At 44.3% G+C, this 12,448-nt stretch overlaps 1 protein-coding gene across 1 annotated transcript in view; it reads right to left on the reverse strand.

The window, feature by feature from the left end:
• Positions 1 to 2,764: 2,764 nt before the first annotated feature.
• RIN3 (Ras and Rab interactor 3) overlaps positions 2,765 to 12,448 on the reverse strand; it is a 63,860-nt gene continuing 54,176 nt past the window's right edge. Inside the window, exons 8-10 of the mRNA XM_088539760.1 lie at positions 7,875 to 8,006; positions 5,673 to 5,836; positions 2,765 to 3,485 (exon numbers count right to left, since the gene is read on the reverse strand). Of these exons, the coding sequence (XP_088395886.1) occupies positions 3,177 to 3,485; positions 5,673 to 5,836; positions 7,875 to 8,006 (605 nt within the window). The 3' untranslated portion in view covers positions 2,765 to 3,176. The remainder of the gene's footprint in view (positions 3,486 to 5,672; positions 5,837 to 7,874; positions 8,007 to 12,448) is intronic.

Consider the following 12,448-nt stretch of genomic DNA (forward strand, 5'->3'; position numbering starts at 1 on the left):
ATTCAAAACCATACCTGTCTATCCCATGTTTATCTTCTTTTCTCGCCACCTGAAATGTCAGGCGCCAACCGAAGGGGCACAGGACCTGAAGGCACAAGAGGAAGATGAGCCCTGGCTGGCGCTGCAGCTGGTCTGCATGCCTGAGACTGGCCCTATGGAGGAGGTGACACGCTCATGGCCCTGGGACTGCTACTCTGCCCATGGCTGCTGTTGAGCACGTCCCATTGCCTCCTTCTGCCAGCAGGCAGGACTTGCAGCCTGTTGAGTAATGGCCTTCACTCATCCTTTGGTCATGAGCTGCATGTGGCAGCTGGGGACACAGTGTTCCCTGCACACCAGCCCTGCCACCCCTGAGGGGAGCATTGCCCTGCTCGCCCTGTCAGAGCAGCAGGGCCTGTGCTGCATTCAAGGAGCGTTGCTGCCCCTAACTGCACACGCGCTCCCTCGGGGGGCCGGCTGCAGAACCAGGCAGCTGGCCCGCGCTCTGAGGTACCCATGGGCGCAGAGAGAGGGGGCAGGTAATGGCGTTCGTCCTGCTCCTGCCCCACCAGCTGACCCTGGGTGCTCCTTGGAGCCTTAGGAAGGGATGCGCTGAGCTTTCCAGCAGCCTGCTGGGCTCAGCCTTGCCACATTCACCACAACAGCAGCACATTTATTGCTGAAAAGTTATTTCTGCACAACCCACGTGCAGAGTCCTGTTGCAGTGACCGAGTCCCACCGCAGGAGTCAGCTCAGAGAAGCAGCAGCCATCACGGTCCCGGAGCCATTTGTGCTCTGGGGTCCCATCACTGAGGTTCCTTCCCAGCTTGTCCATGGAGGTGGGGTGTCTGGAGGAGAAGAATCTCCTGTGTACCCCAGGCCAGGGTGATTTGACACCTCTGGCAGTACCTGGCCAGAGTTAGTTCGTACAACACTACCTCCCAACCAAAGCTTGCTTTGCTTGTCCCTTCCCCTGCTACCTGCCAGACACATTCAGCAAACCTGGTGCCCACACAGTGTGGTAACATACCTGCCTGGAAAGACCGAAGAGGTGTAGGCTCCACAATGCTGTTGACAGTAGTTTATATAATGCAGTCAAACAGACCAGCTGGCCCGCAGAGTCCAAGAAAGCCCCTCTCTGCAGCAAGTCTGCAGCACAGGGATTTCTTTCCAAGCAACAACCTGCCAGGCATCGCAGCTCCATGGCTTTGAATAATCTCACTGAGCTCAGAGGGAGCCATAGCAACCTTTGCAAGTCAAATCACGGCTTTGCAGGTCTACTGACAGATGAAAAGGTGCACCACAATTTGCATGTGCTATTTGAGAGCCTTTGTAAAAAGTCTTGATTTTTTTTTCTTTCTTTTATTTTAATAGAATAGTTCTTCAGCAAACTTTGAAAGGCAGATCCCTTTCCAGCAATTCAGCTGGCACTCATTTGATTTTGATAGCTATGGCATGCAGGTCAGATTTTGGGACCAATCTTTGGTTAATTTATTCTGACTCCCTTTGGATTGCAGTGATTTAGCACTGTCCTGTTTTCCATTTCCTCCACTGCCCATCCATATCATCCACTTTTTCCCCTTTCCTAAGGTCTGGCTGCTGCTGGAGTGTCCCCCTGGCACTGTAGAACTCTTCACTAGTAAATCAATTGCTCGATGCTGTCAGGTGCAAAGCCTGGTTGTTCTCCAGAAATACCCAGAAGATCAGTCCTAGCTTCCTTCCTCGCATGTTTCTTCTTTAGCCTGATCCCCATCAGATTACTTTAGGCTCATTAATTGTGAACGTTACTGCATGAACAGAGCCTGCTCAGGCGAAGGACTTTGGCAGACACGCACAGCTTTTGCTCCTGGGTCTTAAAATAACCTGTAGCAGAGGGCAGCTAAAAGGCACAGCTCAAAGACCGGTTTTCACATGATGTCCCTGTGTGGGCAGCAGGAACATCAGCTCTGCTGTGGGAGGCGAGGTAGGGAGCTCGCTGGAGCCCTGGTCCAGGGGGAAAAGACGGCCAGTGCGTCGGAGGTGTCGTACCCTGGATGCTAAGGGTCTGTTGTCATAAGGTTACAAGAAAGGATTCCACTTGCAACCTCTAATCCTGAAAAATTTGTTTCATATTTCATAATGCAATGAGTTCGTGCAATTTAGTCTATGGGACATTTAAGTTTGCAGAGAATGAAGGATTGCAGAGGTAGAAATATCAAGAACAGAATTAGCAAGCTCTGCCTGCAACAGCCTGGATTTATTATCATAATAACCTGGTGGGATTTGCAGGTATAAGAACACTAAAGAAAATGACATATGCTTAAAACAAGAAGGGTGTTTAATTCCAGCCCTTTTGACATTCATATTTTAATTGAGGTTGCTACAATAGGCAAATTACTAAGTTCTTCACAAACAATTATTTTAAAACAATTTCACCATATCAAACATGGAAATAAATATACAATTAACCAGACACTATCATACAACCAATTTGATTAAAACTATGGTACATGTGAAACTGATGGTGCAGATTTTCAAACTTTTAGAAGAAAAATACAAAGATGAAAAGGTCTGCGCTACTTGATTTTAGGAACAGGCAGATGGTGGAAAATGGTTTCTTAGTGAATGTCAGCTTGCATGGTCTTCAACTACATGGATTTCAAAGGCATGTTTTGAACAGCAAGTTGTGCTACAAGTGGCAACTCTATGCCACTGAATTCATCAGCCAAGATTCACTTATTCCAGCTGGGTGAACAGAGATCTTGCAAGGCACAAACACTATTTCTTAGCTCCAAACAGCGCTGAGAGTGTTTGCAAACCTTTCACAGGCCTTGTGCACTAAGGTGATTCACACCTACCATAGTTTATTATGCGGTAAAAGTCAGCTCTTCCGTAAGACCTGTAGATTAGTTCTCCACTGTCTGCTTGCAGTCTATGAAGCAAACTGATTGCTGTAGAGAGGTCCTGAGTTTTGATGCTTCAAGTTTTCCAATGTGTGAATGTTCTCCTGAATGCTCCTTTTATTTCTGAACTTGAATTCTGCTGGGAAATGCCCTGTACTCAGACAGCATCTACACTTAGCACACTCACCTGCCTTGTGTCGAAGGCCAACCTCCAGAGACCTTCTGAGACCTGCAGGTAACAGAGGATCTCACAAGATTAAACCATCTGAGCCCTTCCAGGACCACGTCATACACAGTACAAGAGCAGCACTGCCCTTAGAGAAAGTCTGACTCCTTGACAAGACGAACGGGTGGCTTTGTATGGTCTATTGGTTTATAAATAAAGTGGAAATCTTTCTTGGTTTCACTCTTCAGCAGGGAGGCTTTGATATGGTGAGGGAGGGCGTCTTTGTCCAGCTGCAACCACTGCTCATCAACATAGACAAAGAGTCTGTAGTCCTTGGGCTGGGAGACGTCGAACTTCTCTGCGCACTGCTGGCTGAGCTGCTCGGCCGTGGTGTCGCTCCGGGAGGCCAGAGTCCGTGACTGAGCACCGATCTCCAGAAAAGAGATAGAGATGAAATCCTGAAAAGAGATGTGAGGACAGATCTTGCAATTAATGCACTCACTTTGAGACCCAAAGAGGCAAAAATCAGCCCCAAAGCTCTAGCTGCCTCCTATAACCTCCCACATATTCTCCCAAGTATCATCCTTCAGTGCACTAAATATCCTCTCCTTACTCCCCTTTGAATATGAGCTCTGAATCAACAAATACTTAAACTAACAAATACTTAACCAAATAATTATCACGGGCAAAGATACAGGATTAAAGAACATTGTATGCATATGTTTTTTGTTGACTTTAGTGAACTCCTTTGTTTGTAGCCTGCCACAGTTCCTTTTCTCTACAGCTCCTGAAAAACTAAGATGCCAAGAAGACCAGAATAATATGCCCAAAATAATATGCCCAAAATCTCAAACACCTCAACTTTAAACCCCATGAAACAGGAAAGTACTGGCAATAAAATGACCCTTTATAACAGTATGGTCACCCAAGTAGCACTTTGAGAGAATGTCCTCCAAACTTTCTGCTGTCAGTAAGGAAACAACAGAAGAACGTTTGCTGGGAGGCTGATTTACTCATATCCTGTTTCAGACAGTGATGAGACTGTGGCGAACTTTTCCCAAGCTCAGCTCATGAGGAACAGGATCCACAGGGCCTTTAGTCATGGAGGGACCCACATATTTAATTGATAACTGTGAAATTTTTAAAAATCTCAGACCTTTCCATCAGAAAACCCTCAGGTTTTTCAGCAGATATGGGAAAGCTGTGGCCTCTAGAACTGCAGATGACTGCAGAGGGCCTTACTGCCTCAGACTGGACAAAAGGGACCCATTAAATGATAGAACTTTGCTAAATATTGGCAAAGGCCGTGGGAAAGGCCACATCACCCCCTGGCTGCAAACCTGATGTCTCACCAAAGTCGACCTTCTGCTGTGGGCCTGTTGTCCTATGCCTTCTGACCCATGTCTTGCTGCATTGCCTACTCTCTGGCTTCAGGCTATCTTCTCCAAACTGATCTTCAGCATTATCCCCTCCAGCACTGACTTCCAGCTCTCCTCTGCCTCAGCACCTCACTGTGCCGCTGCCCTTGTATCCTGCCCAGGATGGGTGGCCCAGTCATGGCAGCAGTCACCTGTGAGCAGGGCAGATGTGAGGTGTGCAAGGGATACAGACCACATCAGCAGGTTAGTTACCTCCTATGGACTTGAGTGCCTGTGGCATTACCCATGGTTTGCAGGAACGGAAAATTGCCTCCATGCTGCTGGAGGCTGGGGGAATCTCCTGGAGAAATGTGGAATTCGCTTGCCCAGTTATCATGCTCCATGCTATCTACTGCTCTGAGCTCGTGCCAGCAGCACATGGGACTGGATGGGTATCTCATGTGTCCCCATCCACCATTCACATGTTCTGAGATCATCAGGATCTGTTTCGACTACAGTATGAAAAGGAAGTGAAAACCCCATGGCTCCGCATGGCCATGTGGGCCGTGTCTCAAACTCAAGAGGCCTCCTAGCTTCTGCCCCTTGGCCTTCAGCATTTCAGTTTCACGCCATGAAGGTGTTGCAAGGCCTGTGACATGGTCTTTGCTGCCTCCCTGAGGGCCAAGACCTCATGGCAGGGTGCAGGGTTGGCAGGACATCCAAGGGCTGGTCCTGCCTTCAGCCCTCACCATGGCTGGAGGCCCAGAGCATCCATCCCTGCTCAGGAAACTCTCAGCTGGAGCATGGGGTCTTCATTGGGCCATGCACGGCCCAGGCTTCAACACTAGCCAGTGCTGATCTGCCTTTCAGCTGTCTCCGGGCCCTCCTGCATCTTGTTGCATCCATGCCCTGTCCTGTCCCTCTGCTGCCTGCTCACATCTCCTTCGCCTAGCCCACAAATTCCCAAGGGCCATAGAGGACAGGGAAGTCCTTGCCTCCCTGTCACAGCACACAGAAGGCCTCCTTTGAGAGTGAGCACAGAAATCTCTCTGCAGTCGTGTTTCAAACAAAACACTTACAGTACTTACAGTACTTCAAGATTTCAAAACACATTTTGTAAATACTAATTATTTAAAATGAGGATTTTTCTGAAGATTGTGAAATTCTGCACAGTACATACTGTTGCATTTTAATAGTGATTTGTGTTAATTTTAATAATAATTTCATTTAAAAAATATTTGCATGGTCATGTTCCAGGCTTTTCCTCTAGGAATGAATGCCAAATACCTGCACTGAGGAGCGGGAAGCCCGGGCCTTGTTCAGTGTCCTCCGTCGCTCCCAGCGGTGGATGGAGTCCTGCACCTCCACGCTCAGCTGCCGCGTGACAGTTATTTTGTCATAGTTCTTGATGTGCTCCAGGGCCCCGTAGGTGGTTGTTAAATAATATGAACCTACGAAAAGAGAAGATGCTCTAGGAGCTCATTTCCACCCCCCTGCGCAGGCAGTGGCAGTCAGCTGTCCAACACATGGACCATGAGCAATACTGGACCTCCTGCCTTGTTGCAGGGAGCATAGGGGAGCTCAGGGTTCAGCAAGAGTGCTGTCACTAACTGAAGGTGACCGTCTGAAGTGAGATAGGATAAATCTGGGAGTGAATAACTCAGAAAAAAAAAAAAGGTATAAAATGGTAAAACGCCCATAGCCAGTCCTTCCTACTCAGGAACTTCCTGACTGTCACCGGGTTGGCTGCAACTGCTAATAAACACCAATTGCAACAGGCAGGGAAGTAGCTGGACCATTCTCCTGTGTAAAAGCAGGCTTCATCAACAGAGTTAAAAGATGAATCTCCTTAAGAGGGCAGAGTTGAATATAAGGAACCTGTTGCTTCAGTGGAGGATAAAAAAAAAAGCCAATGAAAATAGAAAAAAAAGTAAAATATTGTCTTGGAGCTGGGGGACAATGCGTGTTTTTAATGAGCTACGCAAGAGCTGCCATTGCCTGCAGATGGCACTTGCACACCATGCAACCTCCCACCAGTGCAGCCTCTCAATATTGCCTCTAAAGGGCCTTGCCGTCACTGCGACAGGTTGCGTGCATGCTGCCCAGGAAACATCTTATTTGCAAAAAAAAAAAAAAAACCTGCAAATTTTAGAGCACCATTTATTGTAAATGTTACTCTAACACAGGCGAGACAAAGGTGTCATCATTAGGCTCTCTAATAATAGGTCTTGGGCGGACCTATTAATGACCACAGCCATGGGAATTACCCCACAGGTACAGAGGATTCAGATCAGCTCCAAAAATGATAAATTTTTCTTTACTGCCTCCCACAAAGTGCTACTGAGAACTGGCATGTAGCTGCCGCTTCTCTCAATTTTTCCTCCTCTTTGATTGGAATATACACTTTATATAAGTTTGTTATCTTTGTCTCAAAAGAACGGTATGCCCTTTTGAAATTAAGAACCTGTGGGCAGCCTAGTTACTGAAAACAGCTTAGTTAAGTCACCAAAATGATGGTTTTAGGCTAATACTTTTTCTGTAAACATCTTTTTTTATCAGCAGGAAACATTTGTCAACTTGCTAATAGAACTGCATTGCTCCTGCACATTCTGTGCTCTGCTCTGTACTGGGTAACAAGCTCTTAGACACAGACTTACACTTAACATAAATAATGTTAGTTTGCTATTGTTCATCCAGGACACCTTTCTACAGCCCCAGCACTTAATAAAATCAAGTCTAAAACAGAACATACCTTGTTGGTTTGGCAGCTATTTGGCAAAAAAAAAAAAAAAAGATCGGTGTTCCTAATTCAGAGTGCACAGCCCTGTCACTGTTAGTAGCGCTTGTTTCCCAGGCTGTAACTGAGAAGAAAAAAGCCTAAAATTCCCTGTGGTATTCACCCCTTTAATAACAGCTCTTTATTCACATTTGCACCCAGGAGTCTTCCCTAACCCTACTTCCCTTTCTCTGCCTCACTCTTCATACTCTAGGGAAGGACTGGGAAATGTTTATTCAAATACAGGGCGTAGGAATGACATATGGCCCCAAGCATACAATAAAGTTTAAGAAATGTGTTGTTTTCTCATTGCAATAAATAAGTGCTGGCACAATAGATTGCAGCAGTTTAGTTCTGGACCTAGGCCTCAACTTCTCAGCCTTCAGGCTAAGGAACTCTAAATATCCTGTGTAGGTTACTAACAGGGCAAATTAATTCTCATCTGCATTGGGTGCCTGCCTTTCTAGCTGACTTCTAAGAGCACCGAAGGCCACTCAACACTATTAAAAACATCTGAATCATTTAGCAATCATGTTAGAGCCTCAATTTTGAGCAGGTTGTCTGAAGCTTAGCCACAAAGCCTAGCTAGAGACCTGCCCCCCTACACTTTCACAAATACTGAAGTAAATAATAATTTCCACAGAGAACATCCTAAGATGTTCACTTCAACATCCTAAGATATTCTCTGTTATGCCCAAAACGCTGTACTCTACCTTCCCCTAGCTGCAGAGCAGGGTCCATGAGCTCCATCATGTACTCCACGTTCAGAAGGACTTCAGCCAAGTTGCTTCGGGCCAACACATACATGAGCACAGGGAGGAAGTCATCTGCACCATATGGTTTCCCTGAACAATGAGAAACACAGAGTGGTTCCAATAAACCCACCATCATCAAGGCACGTTCCTACTCAGCAGTGACGGCTTCTCACCCACCATGTTGGTTTAAACTATCTGAAGAGTTAAAGCTCAAATATGCCATTAAGGAAACAAAAGAGAAAAACAAACAAACAAACAAACAAACAAAGAGTAAGTAAAGTTCCTTCTAGCTCATAATATGAGCTTGAATACTCTTACTGGGTTCTATTTTTGTCATTAGCTGGAAAAAAAAAATGTAGTCATCATGGAGCCAAAACAAGGGGCAAAACTAAAAGGATGCAGAGGCTGAATACTGTTAGTTTGACCCTCTGATTTGACACTGGCATCAGAAGTGTAATTCAAATTTGCAGTAGTAGCAGTAAAGCTGCTACAGGAGTTAAGGGTACTTATTCTTAGGTGTGCTCTGTGTTGGGGACAGAAGAGTTTAAAAAGAGGGTTTGAGACAGTGGTTTGTAAAACTGACGACTTCTGTGATTGTTTTTCTACATGTTCCTAATTAAACTGGCCTCACAAGAGTCAGGTTCTAAGGGGAAGCATCGTTCCAGTCAAAGTGTCGAGGTGAGAAAACAAAAAACCTTTCATATTTGGAAAGGACTAGCTTGTAGATGGCTGTGCAGCAGGTGCTACAGGAACAAATTTCCTGTGCTTAAAACATTCAAATCAGCAAAGTCAACAAACAGATATTATATGTTATCTGTAAAAGCTCTTTAGGATCCCTGCGGACAAAAATATCATACATGCTGACAGTCATCATTATAAATAATTATTGCTTAAAATAGAACCCAAACAAAGTTCTACCACATAAGCTACAAAGAAAGCACAGCCAGCTTATTTGAAAGATGCTTTCACACAAATATGCATATGATGCTTTCACTTTCTACCAACGTCACCAATTCATCCTGGACAACACTGCTTAACAGACTGATCTTTTCAACACTCAGGAATGAACTTTCTTCTTACTTAAGCCCAGATTATTTTCATCCTGGATGTTCTCATCCATGCATTAGGATGTATTGGTTTCATTGGTTTGGAACCAGCCATGATCATCTTGCTTCAGAACTGTCTGTCTACTCCCAGAAATCAGTTATCCCTGATGTAGCTTCAGTGAAATTATGTCCCGATCGTTTTTTTGGTTTGTAGCCCACATGCCCTTCCATAGCATGCAATAAATTCCTCCTTCTCAAATGTTCCCACTGACTTATTTCAAATCTTTGCCATGAGTCAGCTTTCCTTATTTATCATTTATAGTTAGTGTGGATTCTCTGCTGGCAAAGAAACATATTCTTCTAAAGCCTCAAATAAGCATGAGCTTATTCCTCGATTAAAAAAAAAAAAAAAGGAGAGAGAGAAAAAAAGTGAGGCATTATATAAAATCCAGCAAAGTATCTAGTGAACAGAGAGTTGATCCAGCTAAAACAAAGTGTTGGAGGATGATTCTCAGAGCTGTAATTCACTCCAGCTCTAACAGAGTCAGCACACACAACACAAGTTATTTAAGAAGCTGGATTAACATTTTCAGTTCTATTTGCTCTTCTATGGTTGTCTTTAGTCAAATGAGACAGCCTTCAACCAAACTGTAAATAGGATCTATTGTTTGAGTAACATCTGGCTGGACATTTTGTTTCTCCTCTGCTTCCTTGGCTTGTGTCTCTGTGAAAGCTTCAGTTAGGTGGAGGGTCTAATTCATCAGTCATATATATGAACATAATGTCAGCAGTTTAGTATTTAATATTAGTATTTTAGTATTTAATACTGTGTGACAAAAAAAAAGAAAAAAAAAGATGACTCAATTGAGACCTGAAAACTTACTGGAAAACGTGCACAGAGAAAAGCCCTACTTTTATCTGCTTTTCACCAGATGAATCAGAACACCCTTGATGTCAATATAGTTACTTTTGCATAAAACCAGTATAAGAGAAGATGAAATCTAGTACCAAAGAGATTGCTAGTCTCATATTTCTCCTGCCATTTTTTTCCTAATCATGTTGTAGTTACTGAACTGTGCTCAAGTGGCATGGATTGGGTACTCCTGTTTTCTTAAAAAGCAAAGGATTTCCACTGAAACACCAAGAACAGTTTTCTCTTCCCTACAACAACTTCTTTTTCATTTTGTGTCTACTAGGACATCCAAGCTGCCAATTCACAACATTAATTCCTATCTACTGGGGAAAAAATCTGCTCTTTTTTAAAGAGATCACCTACCAGCCAACAGTTTGACCAACCGATATAGCAGGGGAAACAGCAACTTGGAATTGAAAAGTTCAGTGTCCCCATTCATCAACTCTGAGTGCCAACTGAAATGAGGACACTTTTTTCAGGACTCCTGCAGAATCTCTTTATTTCCCTCTTACTGTCTAAGAATGGTTGTATTTACAAGCAGGCGTTGAGTCAGTTATTTTTATCTGCTACCTCATTTCCCTAAGCTGATTTAGCTGTTCTTCCCACCAGCCCTTGTTATAAAACTTCCTCAACTTTAAGATTTCATAGAAATATTGGAGAACTGTTTCTGCAGTCCCAGGCTTATATACCTTAATTACAAAAATCTGATACATGGTTTCCTTCAGATTAATAAACTCGAGTAGGGCTGTTTGCAATAATAGAAAGTGTGCTCATTTCCCATATGTTATATATGCTCAAAACCTGCATAAATTACTCGACTTCATTTTAATCTACTTGGGGGAGTATGAAGCCTGATGCCTAAATACCCATGGCTGCAGCTAAAGCTGAAGGCAGCAGGAGCTGTAGGTGTCAAAAACAGAAAAGCAGAGCTAGTCATCAAGGGTTTAGCTCTGATTTTAGATATAACTTCACATGTTGCCACAAGCTTCCAATGCTGCCTAGGGCAGGTCGGACTGGGCTATATCGTGTCTATCCAAGGAGCACTTACTGTAGATATCTCAGTGGGTTCTCTCTATTGCCTGTACACGGAGCCAAGGTTGCATGCCCAGGAGGGCAGGGAGTTTAAACCTCTTCTGCTCCTTATTTTGGATGTTGGAGTGCGCACAGGGACTATCTTAAGCATGTACAGACTGAGCACAGTCCTGAGAGGTTCTCTGTACAAATCTCCCATAGGATAATAGGCACCATGAGAAGATGCACACTAAAAAGCATCAGTGGCTCAAATGCCACCAGCAGTTAGGCAGAGGGACACAGAAGTGTATGTAAATGAGGACATCTCCCTTCCGTGACAGGTCAATGCTGCAATGACCAGCAACTGCAGCAGGGCTCGACCTCAGCTGCTGCCTCCTGGGCTCCGCTTTCACTCTGGGCCAGAGCCAGGGTCCAGACCTGGTGTCTAGCTCTGTCTGTGGTCTCCCAGAGAGGGGTTTCTTTGCAGGTAGCAGAGTTAAACCTAGCCCTGACCTTGCCAGCAGTCGCTGTGACTCTGGGACTGAGCTTGCTTATCCAAAGTGGTGTTGTCCTACACCAAATCTGACTTGCTTTATTTCCTCCCAGCTCCCAGTAACAGCAAACATTTATTTCATAAATATCCATAAGAAGCTTAAAATAAGCCTTCTCTTCTGCCACAAGCCCATCCTATTATGTTTATAGCAAAGCAAGAACAACGTCAGCTTCAGTCTGGGTGTAGTACTTGAATGGAAAGGGTATTAATTAAATACGTGATTTAAAGCAATTGGAGTTCTGCCCAAGCCTCCATAAAGAAATTAGAGCCTGTTTTAGCACATTCATGCATTTCTTCTCCCTTTGTGGATATTATGACAACCCTCAGAGAGTGGGAATACACTGCACTTTGCAGTAATGTTTACCAAATACTGGAATGATGTCTAGCATCAAATCTCCAGAAAAGACATATTTTAACCTCAGTTTTTGATGGGAAAACTGGGGCACCCAAAAGTTAACTGAGATTTGTCCATCTTGCTCTCTGCTGTTCCTCCCATATTACCTTGCCAGGGTCTGATTTGCGGCATAGTTGAGTTAGGAGAGTTAATATGTGTGGGCAGTATGAATCCCTTTCCAAAGCATATGTTCTAGAGATCAGGGGAATCTATTTCCTGTGAAAAATTTGAAACAGTTCTTTAATTCAAATATAGAAATTTCACTAGCCAAAAGTAAATCTCTTGTCTATCAGGCCTCATTAACAGTAAATTTAGTAAATCAGACAGATATCCTCTTCCTGAAGATAACAAATCAGAACAATCACGTATAGCTTCATTTTCCTTTGCAGGAGGGAGCACTGATGATAGGCCCTGCAGTGGAAGTATTCTGACTCAATTTAAAGAACTTCTAGCATTAGTTCCACAATGACTACTGAAGCACCAAGGGCCAGCTTCCTTCCTGCAGCCTAAGCTAACCCACTCAAGATACAGTGCTTCCCACCCGTGTCTTGTCAAAGGGGTGCATCAGGACAACTTATATCCATTTATGGCAGATGATAAAACCAATCCTGAAAA

Source organism: Tinamus guttatus, unplaced genomic scaffold (genome assembly GCF_059628265.1).
Source record: "Tinamus guttatus ecotype Peru unplaced genomic scaffold, ASM5962826v1 Tinamus_guttatus_pri_ptg000048l, whole genome shotgun sequence".
Classification (NCBI taxonomy): Eukaryota; Metazoa; Chordata; class Aves; order Tinamiformes; family Tinamidae; genus Tinamus; species Tinamus guttatus.